Source organism: Haliaeetus albicilla, chromosome 13, assembly GCF_947461875.1.
Source record: "Haliaeetus albicilla chromosome 13, bHalAlb1.1, whole genome shotgun sequence".
In the NCBI taxonomy this organism is placed as follows: Eukaryota; Metazoa; Chordata; class Aves; order Accipitriformes; family Accipitridae; genus Haliaeetus; species Haliaeetus albicilla.
This window is the reverse complement of record NC_091495.1, coordinates 37,635,501-37,656,405: the sequence shown is the minus strand read 5'-3', so window position 1 is coordinate 37,656,405 and position 20,905 is coordinate 37,635,501. Positions and strand designations below refer to the sequence as shown.

Genomic DNA, 20,905 nt, shown 5'->3' with positions numbered 1-20,905 from the left:
AAGGATGACACTGCAAGAAGGGGCATCCACTCATGGACATCCCTGGGGTTTTGGGGAGCACCGCTACGAGCCCTGGGCCGATGATGATGGCTGGTGGGGACCACGGCTGTGGCCCTACTCCCGCAGTCTCCGCTCGGCAGCCCCCTGCCTCTTGGGGGGGGGGGCAAGGTTATTTCCTCACAAGGAAGCAATTTATGGCTGGAAAGCTGCCCCAGCTTTGCCACCACGACCTCCTCCCGGCTCCGCTCGCCATCGGCCATGCCGCGAGAGCGGCTGCGTGGGACCGTGCGGTGCCAAGGGATGCTGGCACCCCTCTGCCCACGACGCTCGCCTGCGTGGTTGCAGGGGGGGGCTGCCTGGCCTGTCCTGCTGCCTGCACCACGCAGAATTGGAGTGCTGCACGGCCGCTGCAGCTCCGAGGCGCAGTAAGGATTGGGGGGAGCCGCATGCCCCCTCGCAGGTTGCCTCCGCCACAGCTGCGCACATCTGGCTCCATCTTTGCTCAGCTGTGGGTGGCCAGTGGGGGGGGGGTTGGAGCCAGACCCCCTCCCGCTGCCTTGCGGCGGTGCTGACCCTGCAGCTGGGTGGGACGTACGGGGCGGCCGGGGGCGGCCATGGCCCGGGGTGGGGGGGTCGCTCCCCACACACCCGCTGAGCAGTGCTCCAGGAGCCGGACCGTGGGACCCCACGTCAAGGTGGAATTGCAAAGGTTTCCTGCCATGGCTGGCAAGCGGACAAAGCCCAGCTCTGCGCCGAGCAGAGCAGCCAGGTCCTGGGCCCGAGCCAAGAGATTGTCTCGGTCCCGCACAGCCGGAGGGCTTTAAAAGGAGAGAAAGAGGAAGGCGAGGAGTGGAAGAGACAAAGGATGCTGTGAGAGCCAAACACGCCGTCGCGGGCTGAGCGCTCGGCAGCCACCAATGCCCAGTGTCCCTAGCCACCCGCTTGGGGGGGTCCCGCAGGCAGTGACTCCGGATGCCCCATTGTTTTGGGGTCATTTCCCGAGGGACCCCATTCCACTTACCTCCTAATTTCATTTGTAGTGGGGAGGGCCCGGTGCCGGGCAGTGCTGGAGGGGTCACAGGCACCCCCCGGGCACGGATCCAGCAGCACTGGGCGATGGGGACGGCTTTGGTCCCGCAGGTCCCCGTGCAGCCCTGAGCGGGGCTTGCCAGGGTGTCCCGCACAGGGGTTGCAGGATGAGCTCCTGCAGCCTTGTCCCGGGCTTGCTGCCACCCTTGGGGCTGATAGCTCGGGGTCCTTCTCCATATGGGGTTGGTGTGGCGGCCACCCTCTGTGAGTGAAGGGTGCTGACACCAGCTTTGGGGTATCTCTGTCTCCTGGAGTTGCCCACGTGAAGAGGATGCCGTACCGGGAAGGGCAGAGAGGAGCCAGATCTCCCTGCTCCGAGACCAGCGTCCAAGCAGCACCGTCCCTCCAGACCTCCAGAGCTTCGACCCTACGAAGGGCAGCGCAGCATCCCCAGGGCTCTGCCAGAGGGACCGGATTGTCTGTGCCCAAGGCACTGGGTCCCCAAGGGGATGCAAAGAGGGCGCCCAGCTGTGCGTGCCCAGCCCTTTCCCAGCCCTGCAGTGTGCATTAGCAGCGCTGCTGGAGTTGCTCTGCTTATTATCATATTTAATTGCCCTCCTGGTAACCCCAGGAAATGAGCAGAAGATTGTGATAGCAGCAGTTTCTGATGATGTAAACACGAGCTCCATCTCTCCCCACCGCCTTGCCAAGTCAGTCCCAGGGAGAGCGGTGATTTATGGAGACCCCCAGCCCCGCTCCCCCCGCTCCCGGCTGCCTGGGCTGCGAGTTTAATCCAGGACTGTGAATTCAACATAAATCACTTGATTAAAAGCTCTACTTAATTTAGGAGGGGGGGGGGAGGCTGAGCACAGCTGATCGATTTAATTTACACAGGAAAATAGCAACAAGCAGATGCTTTTAAAAGGGCCAGTGAGGCCGATGATGCTGCAGCCATTCATCTTAACTATTTAAGTGCTCTGTAAAGGGGCTGGCAGCCTCTTGCCCCCCCGTGTTAGCCACCACCCAGCACCCCTGCCTGGACCCCGCATGCCCGAGCAGCTCAGGGGGCCGTGGGGTGCAGGATGCCCCCGTGATGCCCCGGCTGAGGGTCCTTGGCAGCATCTTTAACTGACCCAGGCTTCTTGGGTGATGAAATGCCTTTCCCAGGGCCAGCGGTTTCTGGAGGCAGCAGGTCAAATTTAAATGCAAACAGGCTGGGGCTGGCACTAGCTCCTTCCTGAGAAGAGAAAAAAAGACTGGAAAAGTGGAGAGACTGAACCAGAGCTGCAGCGGTTATGTCAGGAGGGGAGGGCTGCCTGGCCGGACCCCCACCGCCCCAGCCCCGCCGGGGGCTCGGGGGGGCCCTGGGGCTGTGTCACCCTGAGCCCACGGGGATGGTGGCACCTCCTGCAGGGTCCTCACCTGCAGGTCAGTGGGACCCGGTCCCTTGGAGGCGGGGGGGTGGGGGTGTCACCCCCAGGAAAGGACCCACCAGGCGACACTTTCTGACAGCATCAGAGTTGCGCACGCGTTGTTTTGGTTGCAAAAAGGAGGCAACTGGGTTTGAGTTGTTGAATGGGAGAATACTTTTATGGGGAATGTTGGAGCCATGAAAACAGAGTTCCCACAAAACCAGCCGCCTTTCCTCGCTACTCTCCAAATGTCGTTTTCCCAAACCAGTTGCTTGGATGAGCGCTAGTGCCCAGATCCCTTACAGCCCCTTCCCCATTGCCCGCCAGCCCAGAGCATCTCCCCCCCCACCCCCTCCGCCCAGGGATGGGGTCATGGCTGGCAAAGTCTCGGTTAAAGTCTTTAATAATTACAAGAATTCCAGATTCATTACAGAAGAGTTTACAACAAATAATATTTCTCCATACAAAGGCAAAATAAACTTTTCAAGTAATAGCGTCCTGGCTCTGGAGTCTCAATGCCAGTGACAGGGAGGGAGGGGGGGCACACGTAGCCCCTTCCCCGACGAGGGGCTGCCCCCAGCCGGGGAAATGCCCCGACCTCCCGGGCACAGCAAACCGGCACCAGCTCCGCAGAGCAGAGCTCGAGCAGCCGGGCACCGCAACCGCCTCCGGGACGGAGACCGGTGGGCACGGACGGGCAGAGCCGGGTGGCACGATGCCCCGGACGAGGACGCTCCCCCGGGCGCCGGTAAGGCACTGGCGGGCATCGCCCCGGGGAGCGGGGTCTGCGCAGGGCGTGCAGCCCCCCCAGCCAGGGCACAGCGGGGCTGGGACCGGGCACCGAGCCGGGCTGGAGGGGTTGGTGCCACATGGCACAGCTCCGGTGTCCCGGTGCTTCGGGGGACCAGCATGGGGACCTGCGTGACCCCAGGTCCCCCGGCTCCTTCCCAAAGGGAAGCCCAACTGCTGGGGCAGGGGCTGCAGCCCCCTCCCCAGGGCACCGTCCCGACCCCTCGCCGGCACCACCAAAAACACAGGGCACGCCTGTGCCCCGGCACCCCACGCACCAATATGGTGCCGCGGGCACTTGGCAGGCGATGCCCGGCCCCAGCCCCGCCAGAACCCCGGGAGGGTGCGGGGGGACACAGGGGCCAGGGAAAGGCCAGGCACGTAATGACAACGTATTCCCAAAAGGCATCGACACATTATTATTATTGTTTAATACAACCCCATATAAAACTGAAGCAGCAGCAGCAATTCTTATCGAGGGACCTAAACTGAAATAGGTTTAGAACATAATTTAAAAAAATAAAAACAGCAAAAGTAGCAAAATATATGAACTTTTTTTTTTTTTATAGCAACTGATATCTACCAGCCACTAGTACCTTACTACCAAACTGGTATATCTCTGGTAACAACCCTTTTAAAAAGACATGTAAATATATATTCATATTTATACATATTTTTAGTTATGTACACAGGACTTTTGTTTTTAGCACTGGTGTATTTGGCTGCCTCTATTATCAGTGCTGAGCAATGTATATGCTGCGTCTCCCACTTCCAACGTACCAGGGGTTTGGTCAGCAAAGCCCATCGGTGCTGGCACTGCTGAGCTGCGGGGCCAGCCCCAGAGCATCTCGGGCAGCAAGCGCCGTGCTGGCAGGATTCCCGCGCCGGCGAGGCTTCTGGCACGCTGACGCTCCCCGGCTCGCACGGCTGCAGAAAACCGGTGCTGGTCTTGGCTTCGCGAGTTCTCCAAGTCGTAGATAAGCCCAGCTCTCCAGGTACTGCCAGGACGTGCCGTCCCGGGAAGGGTGGCTGGCTCCCTGGCAGGGTGCTGCCCACAGGACAGGATTTCAGCTTAACCAAGTGGAAATATTCAAGCACAGACTTCATGGAAAAGAGGTTTGGTTTTTTTTTTAAAAAAAAAGGAATCACCAAAAAAAACACCAGAACAAAACCTTTGGGCTGCAGAGAGCTCACAACTAAGGCGGCAGGAGAAGCTGGCATGAGAGGTGGGTGGTTTTGGTTACGTGAGATGCTACGGTTGTGTCTCTGAACCCTTTCTGCAATAGCTCAGCACGACCGAGCTGCGCAAGCAGCGTCCGCCGGCAGCCAGTGGGCATGGGCACGGCACGGCACGGCACGGCACGGCATGGCATGGCAGTCCCTGCTAGCAGTGCCACCCTCAGTGTCGCTTCAGTCCACCGTTGGTGTGCTGAGGGGGGAACTTGGGAAGACACGGCTCGTCCGGAAGAGGGTCGTGAGAAAAAACAGAGTCCTCTCCCGAGGAGCAGGTGGAGCTGCGGGTGTCCGGGAAGCCGGGAGAATACTGATCCAGCGGCATGGAGAGGTCCAGGTACTCCTGGGAGGGATGAACCCCGAGGATGGGCTCAGGAGGGGACCGGGCATCCCCCGGGGAGTGCCAGCCCCAGGCAGGGTGGGTGCAGGTGGGGGCTCGTGGGTGCTGCCTCTCCTACCTGGTTGGAGGTCATGGCCACGATCCTATCCAGGTCTTCCACCAGCTGCTTGAAGGTGGGTCTCTGGGAGGGGACGGCGTGCCAGCAATCCCGCATCATCATGTACCTGGGAGGGCGGAGGGGAGGCAAGGGCTGAGCCGGAGCTCCCCGACCCCCCACCCACAGGAGCGGAGCAGCACCCAGGGACGGCTGCCGGCACTCTGGCTGGGACCCGTGGCCAGCAAAGACGCTATTCCGTGGATTCAGGGCTAATCCCCTGCGTGGAAGGGAACTCCCCACCCGCCCTCCCGGGCGCTGGAAAGGACACGGGGCTGTTTCGGGAGGAGGATGTACGGGGAGCTAAGCTAGTGCCTGCTCTGGGGTCATCCTAGGATTCACTCCTGCCGAGAAATAACGAAGGGAGATGTTGATTATTGCAAACAGATTGAGCTGATGTTTTTGCAGGGCTGGGAACTGCTGGGAAAGTAACTCTGAACATCTGCCTGTCCCTCCACCCTGCACCTGCCTGCACCCTGGGCCGGGCGGTCGCACCCGGGGGGGTCCCGACCCCGCGCTGCCGCCGCAGCCCCAGCTCTGGGGGTGCAGGGAGGGGAAGCGGTGCCCATCCCCGGCTGAGCGGGGGGAATTGGAGTGCCAGCATCCCCCTCTTTCCCGGTCGAGCGCTGCACTCACAGCTCGTTGGTGCAGTTGCTGGGCTTGTCCATCCTGTGACCTTCCTTCAGCAGCTTGAAGAGCTCCTCAACCGGCACGCCGGGGTAGGGCGAGCCGCCCAGCGTGAAGATCTCCCACAGCAGCACGCCGAAGGACCACCTGCCCGGGGCAAACACAGGGCAGACGCTGGGGCACCCGGCTCCCGTGGAGCTGACACCCCCACTTCAAAGCTTTGGGTACAGTTAGAAGTTCGTTTGCTGGGAGGGACAAGCACTAAGAGCTTTGATCCGCTCTGCAAGACAAACGAGTCCCAGCGCCAAATATAATTTGGATTCAAAATATTTTGTCTGCTGACGCTAATTATATTTTCATTAAATGAAGACGAATCACATCTGGTGCACTTTGCCATGGTACGTATCGTGTTCACCAGCGGGCGCTGCTACGCGAGCTGCGGCAGGGTGGGACACAACCTCAGCAGGATGCTGCGACATGCAGGCAGCGATGCAGGCAGCAAGAGCGTTGCTGGATGGGGTGGCCAAGAAGGGCCACGTCCCCCAGCTCACAGCAGAGCACCCAGCAGACGAGCGAGGGTTTCCCCTGCACCGGCAGTTCTGGCTGCCCTGTCTCCCCTCGCCGCAGCCCACCGCTGGCAAAGCTGGGCAGGCAGCACGCGTCCCGCGGCTGCTACTCACACGTCGCTCTGGTGAGTGTATATTCGGTCGAACAGAGCCTCTGGGGCCATCCACTTCACCGGCAGACGACCCTGGGACACAGAAAAGCCCCACATCAGCTCCGTGCCGGCACCAGGGAGCGGACGATCTGGCCAGGGCAGCCCTGCACACCCGTGGCATCACCAGCACGGGTTGGGGCATCCCCGGCAAGAAGCGTGGTGCTGCCCTCGCCCACCCCAGCGAAGCCCCTCGCCCACCACTCACGTTTGTCGTCTTCTTGTAGTAATCTATGTGGTGGATGTCGCGAGCCAGACCGAAATCAGCGATCTTCATCACATTGTCCTCGGTCACCAGGACGTTCCTGGCCGCCAGGTCCCTGTGGATGCACTGACCGAGCGCGGGGCCGTCAGGTGGTCCCCAAAGCCCCCGGATGGTTCCCCACGATGAAACGGGCTGGGAGGGAAGGGTACATCCCCCCCAAGCCCAGCCGCCGGGCTTCCCATCCCACCACGGCCCCCCGGGAGCTCCTCACCTTCTTGGAGGCCAGGTACTCCATGCCTCGGGCCACCTGGTAGGCGCAGGAGACCAAGTCCTTGAAGGAGAGCTGCTCCTCGGGGACGCGGGTAGGGTTGTAGCAGTACTCCATGCCGGGGGGCCGCCGGGCTTGCAGGTACTCCCGCAGGTTGCCCTTGCTGGCGTACTCCACGATCACGTAGAGGGGTCCTGCAGGGATGGCGGGATGAGCGGTTGGACCACGGAGCGGGGACTCCCGACCCCACGGGTGCAGGGTCAGCCCCCTCCTGGCACACGGATGGCAGCCGGAGGGGCAGCAGAGGGGACACCCCCTCCCCGCTCGCGCGCCCTCACCGTCCTGCGTGCAGGCTCCCAGCAGGTTGATGATGTTCTTGTGCTTGCCGATCATCTTCATCATCTCCATTTCAGAGATGAGGTCGGACAAGTCCTTCTCCGTGGCGTCGGCTAAAGCGGCAGAGAAGGCAGCGGTCGGGGTGGGGGGGCCAGGCTGGGTCCCCCCCACACATTGCACACACCCGGCCCCAGCCAGGACTGTGGCATCGTGCCGGGACCCCCCCTTCTCGCCACCACTTACACTTGAGCATCTTCACCGCCACCTTGGTCACGCGGTTTGGCTTGTCCTTGTCGAGGCCGATGGCTTCTGCCAGCACCACCTGCCCGAAGCACCCTTCTCCCAGGGGCTTGCCCAGAATCAGCCTGGTGGGAGGACAGACCCTGACGCGGGGGCCCGCGGCCACGGGGGGGAAGCCAGTTGGTCACCGGCATTGGCAAATGGCATCAGCAGTGCCACCACGCTCCCACCCCGGCTGCTCCAGCAGCTCGTCCCCAGGGCAGAGCGCACGCAGCGGGGATGGGACCTCACCTGTCCCGGGGTAATTCCCACCGTGGATCCTCGGGGAGCTCGTACTCAGAGACGCCGGCCAGCATGGGGGTGCCGCTGGAGGAGAGCCGCGAGGGTCGGACCAGCATCACGCCCGAGTTCATGGAGGAGCTGGAGTCGGCCGACACCTGCAGTGGGGACCGTGGGTTACCTTCATGCAGCGCCGGGGGCCACGGCCGGCTGCCCCCACCGGGAGGGAGATGCTGACCAGGAGCCTTCGCGCCCCGACCCTGCCTGCAGCCCCCTCTGCCTGCAGGCATGGGGCCCCGTCAGTGCTGCTTCCACGTTGGACCTGGACTAAGTGGTTTTTAATTAATTCCTGGCACGCTGATACCACAAAATATACAGCCTGGGAGTCCTCTCTCCTCAGTGTGTAAAACACGCTCTTCTGCTCGAAAATTTAAATTGCTGTAAATCCTTCTGGTCCTCCTTATCACCCCCGCTGAGCTGCGCCGAGCTGGGGGCGAGGAGGGGCTGTGCAACCCCCCCTGCTCGCTGTGCTGCCAGTCTGGGGCAGAGCCCACGGACGGTCCCCACGCCGTGCCATGGCCGGGCACAAGGCTGGAGAGGGTTGCATGTGCAGCAGGGCAAGATGGTCCTGGGTCTCCCCCCCATCCATCCTCATCCAGAACCTCCCCCCCCAGGAAGGACAGGTCTCCCAGGAGGGGCAGTAGGTGCAAACAAACCCCCTCTCTACTTTCTGTTACCTGTCTGCGCAGGGGAATGCTCTTGGCCAGCTTGTGCACGGCCAGCTGGCTGTTGAAGTCCGTCTTCTTGGTGGTGCTCTTCATCTTGTAGATGATGACGGTCACCACCATGCAGGAGATGAGGAAGGCCCCAGTGCAGTAAATGATGATCTCCAGGTAGAGGGGGGATGTCATCATGGCCGGGGTGTCTTCAATAGCTGGGTCGGCATGAACAGGGCGTTAGCACCTGTGAGCCCACCAAGGAGCCAGGAGCGGAGCGGTGCTGGGGGAAGCCCCCCCGGCTCCTCCCCATGCTCGGCGGGGACACGCTTTGCATAGCCAGAGGCCTCAGTGCAGCAGGCGGCAAGGACCAGGGGGGCTGCCCACCCACCCTGGTGGGGAAGGCGTGCGGGGACCCCCGGGTTCCTCACCCCCGCGGCCGTGGAACGACTCCGCCGCATCTGCAGGCACGCGACTGGGGCGGGATGGGGCCCTGGGCTAGGAAGGGGTCAACTGAGAAAGGCGTGAAGTGGGGGGGACATGGCCCGTGTCCCTCACCTGGGGCCTGGGGTTGCTCGCCTATACCACGCTGCAGGGACGGGGCACCCCCAGGGATGGGTCCCCTTCCCAGCTGCTATGTTCTGCCCGCACTCGGAGCTGCAAGTCTCTCGGGGTCTGGGGGCTATCCTGAGGATGGTGGGATGGTGGGGGCTGTCCAGCAGTGCCCGGGGCTGTAGGAGTCCAGGCGTTACTGATAACGACCGGGGAGAGCTCGGGGTAGAGCAGCCAGAAGCACTTCCAGTGGCAGGGATCTGCCGTGGGACCCCTGGCCTGGTGGGGAGGAGGGTCCTGTCCCCGCCATGCTGCGGAGCAGACCCCGCTTTGGTGGCCGCCGGTGGCAGAGGAGGTGTCAGTGCCGTGAACAGCTCAGAGCACAGCGGCACAGTCCAGTGTGGCCGCAAACCGTGGTGAATCTGGCAGGATGGGAGCTGCCGTTGCACCCCCCTCGGCAGCACTCCCAACCTGACCCCCCCCAAAGAACAGAGCCTCAGAGAGAGGTGTAAGAGGGAGTCAAAGATTTCTGTCCCACCTCCGAGCACACCCGGCTGATAAAGCAGCGACTGGTAACGGGGAAAGTTTTTGACTGGAAAGCAACAACCACACAGCACCCCAAAAACTTTCCCGGCTGCTGTTATCAGGCTTTGGTCCGTGCAGCATTGATGCCCGAGGAGCAGCATCAATGGGGACTGGGGCAGCCGTCCCCGGCAGCACAGCAGAAGCGACACACAGCCCCGGCACGGGTCCTGTGCCGCAGGGCAAGGCCAGCTCCCCGGCCGGCAGGCACGCAGGCAGCGCTGCCAGCACCCCCCCCAAATCCCGCTGCTGCCTGGGTGCTCCATGCCCCCCTGCGCAGGCAGCGCTGGCCTTGCCCCGGGGTGCAGGACCATCCTGCTCCAGCGGAGCAGCCCCTGGTTAAATTCCCCTGGGTATGCATTGCCTGGGCCAGGGAGAGAGCGATGGGGGGGCAGACCCCAATCGGGGGCTGAAAGGGGGGCACACAGCGGGGGGACGTGTGCTCCATCCCACTCCGGCTGCTGAGAGCAGCCCTGCAGATCTCCTGCTGCAAGCTAACCAGCAGCGGGTGGGCAGGGGCTAGGAAGCGCTCTCTCCCGGACCACAATGCATACATTGGAAAGGAGGGAGGAAAGGGAGAGGAAGAGGAGTATATACCTTCGAGAACTGTCAACCATGCAGAGTGATGGGAGATCCCAATAGAATTACCCGCCAAACATGTATACTCCCCAGCATCCTCAAATGAGACATTCCTTAAGTGAAGGACTTCCATTTCTTTGTCTGTTGTGTTAACGCCAGCCGTCTAGAAGGAAAAATGGAAGCAAAAAACGGAGAAGCAAACGACATGAGATCTTCTGGGAAGGAGGCCAGAGAGGAGGGAGAGCCCAGTCTCATTTGCCAGACCCCCGGGGAGCAGACAGAGACCACTGCAGACCTGCTAGAGAGACCCTCAGGATGACCACTCATCCAGGCGGACCTAAGGAGATGCTGGTTAAAAACCCTTCACCAAACGGAGTGTCCTGCCCATCTGAACATGCTGGCAATGGGCTACATGGAAAAATAAACCTCAGGCAGAGCCGGCAGGTTGACTTGCACGACACGGGGAGGCACGAGGACGGAGACGGGAGGCTGGAGACAGGAGGGCAGCACAGACGGGGGATGCAGCACTGTGTCGTCCCCAGCCATGTGCAGATGGGGTGCCCGGGCTGGGTGCGAAGGTGCGGGCTGGCCCGATGGCAGCACCCGCAGGGACCCGGGTTTGGTGGTGCCGGACCCACCAGGTACCCAGGCAGTCCTGGTGTCTGCGTGACAGGGTGGGAAGCACACAGGGGAAACATCGGGGGACACACACACAGAGGACAAAACCTAGCCGGCCCCGCTGAGTATTTTTCCATGGCTTGTCGCACCAGAAACACAGCAGAAACAAGAGAGCCCAGAGTTTTGTTTTCCACCGCCGGGGACTGACGGTCCGAGGAAACACCCCGCCGGGCGTTCTTCCGATTACCTTTTGCCAGAGGTCTGGTGACAGTGAGCCACGCAGACTGGTTGGCCTCGCCAATATAATTGGAAACCTTACAAACATACTCCCCGCTCTCCGCCTCTGTCACATTATACAGGGTCAGCACCTCCGCATCAGAGCTATTAATCCCCGAGTGCTGGAACAGACCAACAACATGGAGTCACATTGACGTGGTCAGAAACGGGCAGCGCCCGGAGCATCAGCACCGGCTCTGCCGGCGCGGGGGGCTGCTCCCCCCCCCGGTACCTGCTGCCGGGTGGGAGGGATGGGGCTGTGCACGGGGATGGGGGTCACGGGAGACAGGGGCAGACAGTCATGGGGCTGTAATCCTGCAAGCCGGCCAGGAGCACGGCTGGGGACGGCTGCGAGCTTCGGGAGTTTGCACAGCAGCTGGTTTGCTCGCTGGGAGCAGGACCACTGGTGTGTGCAGAGGGAGCTGCTTGTGCTGGGACAGATCAGGGGCTCAGCTCCCCACCTCCAGCGCCATTCTCGCTCTCCGGGCTAGCCCCAACCAGCCCCACGGCGTGTGCCTTTAGGGCTTCCAAGGGATTGCGCTCCCCGTTACGCAGCCGAGGAGCCGGGCAGCCCTCCCTGCCCACCTCTCAGCCCGTACTCCTCCAGGACACCCCAGCGCCGAGCTGGGCAGGCTGGTGACGGTTCTGGGGCTGCCAGCCGGTGGTCCCAGCCGCGGGTGGCTCCTCTCACCCACCAGGCAGCGTGGCCACCATCCCGCACGGCTCCCACTGCCCCGCTCCTGCCCCACGGGACGGGCAAACCTGCGGGGATGCGGGTTTGGAGCAGCCCGGCGTGCGGCTTTACCTTCAGGATCTGCACGTAGGGCAGGTTGTCGGGGCCGATCTTGCTGCCGTTCACCTCGATGTGCTTCAGCCACTGGATGTGGGGCTGGGGATCGCTGTAGACTTTGCAGACGAACTCCACGTTGCTGCCCAGGGCTACCGTCTTGTTAGCAGGCAGCCCTGCCTGCAGGATGGGCCGGTGCGGGGACCGCTCTGCAGGACCCGGGGAGACGGGGCACCTTACGATGGGGATCGGGGTGCTCCGCCACCCGCCCATGGGGAAGCACCTGCTTTGCCTAGGGGTGCACCCTGTGGTCCCCCCGATGCACGAGGACCCCCGGCTGGGGTGGGCACTGATGCACCCAGCAAAGCTGTGGCGTCCCCTTCCCCGGCGGCCTCCCCCCGCAGTGGGGTGAGAGCAGCCAGGAGGGGCTGGGGACAGGGACAGGTGAAATCCCTGCGCGGGGACGGGGACATCAGTACCTATTCGGCGGGGTCAGAGGTCAAACAAACCTAACGAGGGCCCCGGCCGTTAACAAAGCGGCTGCCACTGTGGTGAGTCAGCATTAACAAACCCCTTTGTTCACCTCGCTGACTGTTCCCTTCAGTTTGCTCAGTGTAATCAAATTAAATCACATTTTTAATGGTTCATTTACTGGCATTTAGAGCAGCTCCACATGTGGAACTGCTCAGACCAGCCTTCCCAGCTGGGAATTATGGCTAATAAGGCGATTAGAAAAAGTTTCTGTCTGGTCTATGAAATTATTTCCACCACAATTAAAAATCCCCAGAACGGGTTGAGGTGAACCTTCCGCCTCGCCTCCTCGCGGACCCGCTGTGCCACAGAGGTGCGCACCGGGGCGGGCGGCCGTGGGGACGGCGAGCGTTCCCCATCCCCATCTTTGCAGGGTGCAGCACCCGTTTCTGCTCGGGGAGGGTGGGATGGACGGGGACCCAGGGTTAGCCCTCCCAGCCCCGCACTCCTCACCCACGACATCCAGCTGGTAGGTGTGGTTGATGCTCCCGTATTTGTTCTCCACGATGCACGTGTAGTTGCCCTTATCGGACGGCACCACCGAATCCATGATGATGCTCCAGGTTGCGTAGCGGACCTGGGGGCACGGGGATGACGACAGAGCCTGTTACGTGCGAAGCACCGTCGGGCTGGAGCACACAAGCCCTCGTTCCCATTCACGTCAGAGCTGGCTCAGCCCCCCCGGCCCCCGCCGTACAGGCAGGACATAAATCTCCCTTTGAGGTCACCTTTCCCCTTTCCTACAGAGGGACCGTAATTGCTCCCAGCTGTCCCAGGACAGCCTCGCCACGGAGCCAACTGCGCCGAGAAGCAGATGTTGTGAGCTGAGCGTGATGGGCTCGCCCGGTGCGCAGGGACACCCCTCTCTGCTGGCCCCAGCGTGCGGAGGGAACAGACCGGCATTGTTCCCCTGCCGCTGCCGTCCGGGAAGAGCTGCTTCCCCCGGCTGGCCCCGGGGCTCGGACCCACGCTGCTCCCCACGGCCAGCCCCGCTGGCAAGAGGTCACCGTGCTGGTCAGCAGGCAGGGCACAGCCTGAGCGTTTTACACCATGCACCCGGGGCACCTCTGTGGGTGCTGCTGACCCAGGCGTGTTTCATCTGGGACGGGTCCCGGCGGCTCAGCTGGGCTGCCAGCGTTCCCCAGGTCCCTCCTGGCCACGGGGCACAGGGACGGCTTTCCTATGCCCAGCCCCTGCCGCTGCCAGCTCTGGCTGTGGCTCCTCCTGGCAAGACATCCCTAAGCCCTGCTCCCTGCCGGGACGGCCGCATTCCTCCTCCCTACTGGAAACTGGTTATTTCCACAGTCCTGCATTTCAGCCCCATTAGCTATCCAGGGCATCGTGCTGTCACCGTCCGGGGAGCCGCGGTGCTGCCAGCAGCCCCTCTCCTCCTTGCCTGTGAGCCCGCATCCCTCTCCGGGACGTGCTACACAGAGCCCAGAGCCGTGACGTGGCCGCATTCCTGCTGTGTGTCCCTGGCACCTGGCTGGAGCCCACGGCACGCAGGACCACGGCTGGATCCCATTTGCGCAACGCGGTGCATGACTGGGTGGCGAGCGAGTGCCCAAAGCCGTGGCTCCACAGCACCCAGCTGGGCTGGCTTGGGGGTCCCACCGGGGGAGATACCCACCGAGGGGTGTGAGCCCTGTGCAGGCTGCAGCCCTGCTCCAGAAAACTAACTGAGAGATGAAAAATAGGGGTGGTGTTCCCTCGTAGGGTCACTTGGAGAGGTCCCTGGGCTGCAGCTGCTGCCAGCACGATAGCAGCCCCAGATGCTGGAGAAGAGTGGTCCACCCTCTCCTTTGGGAAGGGAGGAAGCTCGGGGGTCCTGGCATGCTGGTCCCACCACTGAGGCTCTTCTGCAGCAGCAGCAACCCCACTGCAGGACCGGAGCCATGAGAAGAGAAAAGCTGAGCCCCCATCCCACCCTACAGCCTGGACCTCCTGTGGGTGCTGGGCGAGCAGCACTGCAGCCACCTGCCCAGCTCAGGGAGCGAATGTGGCCCCCGTATGTGGGCCAGGGCACCCTCCCTGCCAAGCTGGTACCCCCAGGCTGCTGGCACAGCTCCTGCCGTCCGCTGGAGGGGCTCCTCCACCCTGGCAATCCCACGGCTGCCAGCCAGCCCTGGGAGCCCCCGCGCCTGTCGGGGACGCCAAGACCCCCTCTCCCCGGCGGGGGGATTAGGCGAAGCCGGCAAAGGCAGGCTGGCTTCGTCCGCCACCCCCTCCCCCCAGAGGTTGAGCTGGTGCAAACATGACCCAGAAGCAGGTCACTGCCGTAGGGCTATTTTGCAACAGGAATGTCAGAGGGGCCCATCTGCCCCCGCCGGGGGCTGCGCGGACAGGGGGCTCGGTGCCTCTTAAGCTGCAGAGCCCCTTCCCGGTCCTCCCCCTCCCCAAGCCGCCCCAGAGCGAGCCCTCTGGGCCTTTGAGGTGCACAGAGCCTGCACTCGGCCGGATTGAGCCCCACGGCAGCTGCCCGCAGCATCGGCGCAGGCAGGGCCAGGGGCTGCCTCGACAGGGTGCTGCCCTGCACCGCCCTAGCCCCCCGGCTCCGGTACCTTGTACCCCCCGATGCGGTGGTCGGGTTTGAACTCCTTGCCGTTCTTCAGCCAGCGCAGCGTGGGGTTGGGCGTCCCACTTGACGGACACTTGAATTTCACCGTTTTGGCGGCAGGGACGGCGTGGAGCTTCTTCTCCATCTTCTCGGGATAGGTCCAGTAGGGAGCGATGGCCTCTGGGGAGCAGAGCAGGGGGGCTCAGCATGGCTGGCTGGCGCGGGGCACCCGGCCAAACCCACCGGGGCTTCTGCCACAGGGAGCACTGGAATTTTGCTCAGGGTGCCCAGGGCAGGACTGAGCTGGGAAGCTGGAGAGGTGGGGGCAGCTGAGTCTGGCTCTGGCAGGGAGGGGAGCTCCCAGAGATGGGGTGTTATCCAGGAGTCACAGCAGCCCTGCGGGGCCCTTTCTTTGCAAGGTGCACGCTTGGCATGCGTGGCTGCAGCAGCAGTTACCCTGATGTAGCCATGCCAGCACCCTCCCCTTGCTCTGACCAGGCTGCTTCACCCGGGTGCACCCAGAGCTGCTCCCCACACCGAGCCCTCACCACCACTGGGTGCCCTGGGCTGGAGCGGGAGCCCCTGGCCACCCTCGCTTCCCTTCCTCCATCCCTGGGAGATGCTTGCAAGTGTGCCCAGCTTCCCCTCGCCCCCCCCTGCAAAGGCCAGGGCAGCACCAGGGGCAAACCCATCTCGCACGTACGGTTCGGCTTGGTGTTATCTGCCTCCTTCTCCTCCGAAGAGGAATCGTCTTCGTCGTCATCATCCTCCGCGGAGGGGAGCGCGTCTGCAAGAGAAGAGACAGCCCAGCTGAACAACCGTGCATGGACCCTTCCCAAGCGGGGCCAGTTGGGGACCGGAGCATCGTGGGCTGGTGGTGCGGGACTGTGCCCAGTGGGGCGGCCGGGGCAGGGTGGGGAGGTGAGGGGATCCCAGGTGAACGCCGTGCATGCCCACCAGCATGGCCAGGGCTGACAGTGCCTGCCGTCCCAGTGCTCACAGCCCATGGACATCGTGGAGCAGTAGGTGATTTCAGAGCTCCACACTGCGTGTCCAAGCACGGCTCCTCGCCCCGTGCCTGGTGCCACCAACCCCTCTGGGGCAGCAGCCGAGACCCTGCGGGTGCAGAGACACCCCAAGCCTCGGCGGACACCTCCCAACCTCGAGCGTTCCTTCTTCTCCGGCCACACGCTCCGTCAACGCCAACGTGGACCTCGGCTCGTGCCCAGCGTGTGCCCACTCCCGTGGGCAGTCCCGCAGCCCCCCCCCCAGCCCCATGCAGACAAATAGGCAACCTCCAGCTGCTTCTCCCTGCACTGCAGCAGGTAGGAAGTCACCGCACCGCACCGATAACTCCTCCGGGCACCCCCAAATTGCAGGTCCACCCCAAACTCACCGCGCAGCCGGACAGATCCGCGCGTGGCCGGTGCACGTGCCGGCAAGCATGCAAAGGCGTGCGGAGGTAGCCTGCTCCTTGCTCCGCAGTCCGGCCCCGGGGCTGCCCCTTCCCTGCGCACCCGGGGCCGCTACGAACCTGAGACGTTCACGGAGAAGTAGGTGGTCTCGCTTCCCGAGGGGCTGTTGGTCATGCAGGCATAGAGCCCTGAGTCCTCGGGCACCGCGTCCCTGACCTCTACCTCCTCCCCGGTAATGCGCGTCCGGTTGTTCTCGGCCAGCTGGACGCCGTCGCGCACCCAGTTGATGCTCTGGACGTCATCCCTCAGCCGGCAGCGCAGCTGGAGGAGGTCACCGGGGTGGGCCGAGTAGGACTCCACTTCGATTTTTGCTTTGGGCAGAACTGGAGGAGTTAGGAGAGAGAAGAATAGGAAAAAAAAAAAAAAAAAGGAGAAAAGAAATAGAGACCAAAGGAAACCATGCTGCTGCTGCCGCCGCGGCTCTGTGTTAATGAGGCAACATGCGCTGCTGGGATGTTCCTGCTGCGGCACCGAGGACCGGCTGCCCCAGTGAGCCCGCGGCAGGGGAGCCGGCCGCAGCAGCCGGGGCGGCTGCAGAGCAGAGGGGAGGCAGAGGCAGAGGCTGCGAGCACCCCAAGCAGCTCCAAGCGTTTCACCTCTGCGGTAGCACCCGCTCGGTGGCCAGGGAGTTCAAAAGCACTCCTGCACCCCTCGGTCTCTTACTGAGCACCATTCGGCCCAGAGGGAGCGTGCCACGGCAGGGGCTTTGAAATGGGGGGGAAACGGGCAACCTGAAACATCTCGGGCAGTGCCAGCTCCTTGGGCAGGATTCAGCCTCTCCCAGGAGCATCCCAAATCCCTGCTGGGCTCTGCCACTGCGCAGGGGTCCTGGGATCCCCACCACCGTGAGCGGGCAGCCAGCAAAGCAGGTGAGGGTCCTCATGCCACCAGGACCCTCGCCCCGGTTAGAGCGCTTCAGGGCAGGGGCAGGAAGGCCAGGGGGATGAGGGGGCTGCGGCAGGACAGCAGGCAGGGGAGCGAGGGTCTGCGAGAGCGGCATCGCTGGGAAAGGTCAGCCCAGGGGAGCTCCGGCAAAACAGGTGCCGGCCACGGTGCTCCTGTTCGCAGAGACCCTAGGCAGGGAGAGCTGCAGCTGCTCCCCGATGCGACATTTGTGTGAGGAGCACAAAGATCCTTTCTCTCCATCCCGCTGCTACGTGATCTTGTCTCTCCTGGCCCTGGTAGTGCAGACATGGCTCCGTCCTCGAGCGAGTGGCTCTCTCGGTCTTGGGCTCGGTGCAGATGTCCGGCTCTCAAACCATCTCTTCAAATTTCACAGCCCGAGGAAGGGGTCAGGCTGCTGCAGCTCCGCAGGCGCTGGGGCTCCCTGCGACAGCGTGGGGCAGATGCAGCATGAGCATCATCCCAGAACAAGCACCACGGGCTGGCGTCCACGGCTCTCGGTCCTGAGTGCTGCCGTAGGAGCAGCACGAAGGGGCACACGGTGCTGCTGTGGACGCTGCTCTCGGGGGCCAGAGCTGCTCGGCAGCATCCCAAAGGAAGCACCGCATTTCCACTGTACCTCCGGGTCAGTGGCGGGCCAGCTTCGGGCAGGCTGAGGGCAAGAGCCGACGGTGCTGTGGGGGCACAGCTGAAGGTCTCCACAGAGCAACTGCTCTGTATCAGAGGGGTCCGGAGTGGGGGCTGGAAAATCCCAACAAACCCTGCGCAGCCAGTCCTGCAGAAACAGTCTGGGAATGTTCAAACTTCAGCTGATCCGTGGCTCGAGGGCTGTTCCCCCCAAGGACCAAGGTGCTCAGCAGGCTCACAGCCCGCAGGCACTGTACTCTGGCCACCGGGACAAGAGCAAAGCCACAGCTCTCCCTTGAGACCCATGCAGCCCCCAGGCAAGGAGCACAGCAATTTTCAAAATAGCAGCTGATTACGAATGCCCACAGCATCCGAGCACACGTTGGAGGGGCTGTCTCACTGCAGAACTAACACTCGTTATCACCCTTGGTGCCCACCGTGCCAGGCAAGTGCAACCTCTTCCCCCCATCCTCTGCGCACACCCCTGAACAGCCACGGAGCAGCTTGTCCTGGGTCCATCAGCTGCCGAAAGCCGGCACAGTGTCCCTGCCTGCACTTAACCCTCCTGGTCAAACATTCCCCTGAGCTGAGCCAGCGCAGGCAGGGAGCGCAGGCTGGCAGCGAGCAGTGCAGGGCTGGGACCGTCAGCAAGGCACCGCTCCTCCCAGGACCCACCAGTAGCTCCGTACTGCCAGAAATGAAAGCTGAGCTCTTCAGAAACTCTCATGTACCGCATCGTGATCTGCACTTCACTTTCTGACCACTTTTCCTTGTACTGATGAGAAGCTTCATGGGGAAAACATCTACAAGCAGCTCCAGAGTTTCTCCTTTTTCTTTTGCTTAGCACTTGAAGGAAAACAGCATGCTGGGGAAGAATTTCGCTTGACCAAAAGCCAGGGCTCCACATCCATCAGTAAGAGGTTACATAGCATTTTAACATGGAAGGTGAAGACTGGTAGGAGTCCCTTAGGTGGCGGGGGAAGGGTCATGCTTTTGCAATCCTGTTTTCCCCCCTGGTTTTCTCTCGCAGCCTCACAGGACGGGCACTTCTAGTAGCTCTGATGTGTGCTTCAAGTGATTAGTCACAGGCATCTTCCAACACACACAATGCAGCAGTGATGTCCCGTCGCTGTCTGCCTGAACACCACGGGACTCGGTAACACAACGTCCTCCTGTCTGTCCTGACTCCCTTCTCAAACAGAGCAAGGTCAGCGAGTGATAAACAGCCACGAAAACCCAAACCAACATAAAACGCAGAGCTGCAGCCACAGCCGTATCTGCCCTTATCTCGTTCAGGTCTGCCCTTCCCCACGCACCAACAAACTTATTTCTTATCGAACAGAATAACCTGCAGAAGGTGGCTGGAGCTGCAAAGGACCCCCACCGCCCACGAATGTCCTTCAATGTCCCTGTCACCTGGCCCTGGCCACCCACACACCAGCACACGAGGAGCCATGCGCTGGTCTGGGGTCCGGCGTCCCACAGCCACGGTGCCGAGGTCCGTTGGGTGCTGCTGGACCTGCGGGGTCCCACCACGCTGCAACTGAACCGATGCTGGGCCAGGATCAGTTCTAGCCAGCAAAACACCGCTGTGGTCCAAGAGCTCGTACAGGTCACCTCCTCACCGAGCCTGCCCTAGGGACCACCACGGAACTGCCACCATCAACTCGCCTGGAAAGGTCTGTAGGAAAAACCTGCCCATGCTGGTGCAGGGAGGGAAGCTCCTGCCAGCCCTGTGCTCCCCAAACACCTCTCGGCTGGACCTGCAGACTGGGGAGTGGGCAGCCTGGGGCTAGAAAAGGTCTTTGGAGGGAGGGAAAACTTCGAGCCACACCAGTCCGATGCTGGGGCTTGGGGAGGCAGCGTCCCAGGCTCAGGCGGGTCCCTTCCCATGGGCACAGCATCGCACAGGTCCCCGGGAACCCCATGCAAGTGCCACCGCTCCTTCAGGCCATCGAGCCGCAGGCTCTGCTGTGCCAAGGAGAGCCCGGGCAGGCGGGGGCCGGGGTCCACCGGCGTGTGGCCAGATCGCCTTTCAAAGGCAGCAGCCCCCTCCGCCAGCCCCTCCGAGTCAGAGGCTGTTTTGCATTAACAGCATGACCAGGGAGGCGCGGAGGCATCGAGTGTGATGGACGGGAGAGGGGAGGCAGAGGGCAAGGCAGGATCCTGCCCTTTGGTAACCCAAAGCACATCTCTGGCACTCAGGGATAAGGCGGAAAACGCAGCATGGTGGGAACAGCCTGAAAACGAATTCACAGGCTAATGAGCATGTCCAGGTTAGCTCACCCTCCGAGCTGGAGCGGGGCCGGGCCAGCACACGGGTTTGGACGATGTTGCTGAGGGGCGACCCTGGCAGGCAGACAGTGCCATGGCCGCTGGGATGGCAGCCCAGCTCGCACGGCAGCTGATGCACAGAAGTCCTCTCGGAAATGCAGCCCCTGCGTAAAACCAGGGATTGCAGCGGGCGCACCAGGATCAGCGCAATCCCGGGCTGCCCCTTGCCTGGGAGCAGTCAGCGGCGTGAGCCGTGTTACCGGCATGCCCTCCACGTATGTTAATTAGGGTGAGCCCGTTTGATCACTGGACTCCATCAGCCTGAAACGTCTCTTTCTCATGTTCTGCTTTTCTGTAACCTAAACCAAGGCACCAGGTGCAGCCCCTCCGCAGTGCCGCCAGCCCGGCCGGCTGCTCCCATCAGGGCGCGAGCAAGCCCCGAGCAGGCCACATTAGCAAAAGTTTAATCAGCCAGACAAATGCTTGGCTCTCCTCCCCGGGCCCTTGCCTGCCCTTGCGCTGCAGGACGAGGCTCTGGAGAAGTCACCCGGGTTGCTCCCACCATCACGCAAACGTTGACTGGTGCTGGGCAGTGCCCGGAGTGGGTGGAATTTCTCTCCCCAGCCAAGCTGCAGCAGCACGGCCGGGAGCTGCAGGGGTGCTTACAGCCCCCTTTGAGCAAAACAGGGCAACAGCGAGGAGCGCAAACAAAATACCAGCAGCGCTTGCTGCTTGCTTGCCTGGAGAAAGCAGCAAAACACATGTTAGGTCTGGCACATCTAAACTCTCTGCTGTTCCCTT

The 20,905-nt window shown here is 62.5% G+C and overlaps 1 protein-coding gene across 6 annotated transcripts in view; it reads right to left on the bottom strand.

Moving 5' to 3' along the window:
- Positions 1–2,826: 2,826 nt before the first annotated feature.
- Positions 2,827–20,905, bottom strand: part of FGFR1 (fibroblast growth factor receptor 1) — a 31,277-nt gene continuing 13,198 nt past the window's right edge. The window contains exons 3-18 of one of the 6 annotated variants that reach the window (XM_069800906.1): positions 16,360–16,623; positions 15,529–15,612; positions 14,830–15,005; positions 12,722–12,845; positions 11,756–11,946; positions 10,922–11,072; positions 8,359–8,561; positions 7,640–7,785; positions 7,352–7,473; positions 7,111–7,221; positions 6,776–6,966; positions 6,508–6,630; positions 6,265–6,335; positions 5,594–5,731; positions 4,922–5,027; positions 2,827–4,806 (exon numbers count right to left, since the gene is read on the bottom strand). In XM_069800906.1, the coding sequence (XP_069657007.1) occupies positions 4,630–4,806; positions 4,922–5,027; positions 5,594–5,731; positions 6,265–6,335; positions 6,508–6,630; positions 6,776–6,966; positions 7,111–7,221; positions 7,352–7,473; positions 7,640–7,785; positions 8,359–8,561; positions 10,922–11,072; positions 11,756–11,946; positions 12,722–12,845; positions 14,830–15,005; positions 15,529–15,612; positions 16,360–16,623 (2,378 nt within the window). In that variant the 3' untranslated portion in view covers positions 2,827–4,629. Of the gene's footprint in view, positions 4,807–4,921; positions 5,028–5,593; positions 5,732–6,264; positions 6,336–6,507; positions 6,631–6,775; positions 6,967–7,110; positions 7,222–7,351; positions 7,474–7,639; positions 7,786–8,358; positions 8,562–10,074; positions 10,220–10,921; positions 11,073–11,755; positions 11,947–12,721; positions 12,846–14,829; positions 15,006–15,528; positions 15,613–16,359; positions 16,624–20,905 lie in introns of all 6 variants that reach the window. The other 5 variants (XM_069800904.1, XM_069800903.1, XM_069800905.1 and 2 more) reach the window with 5 other exon arrangements.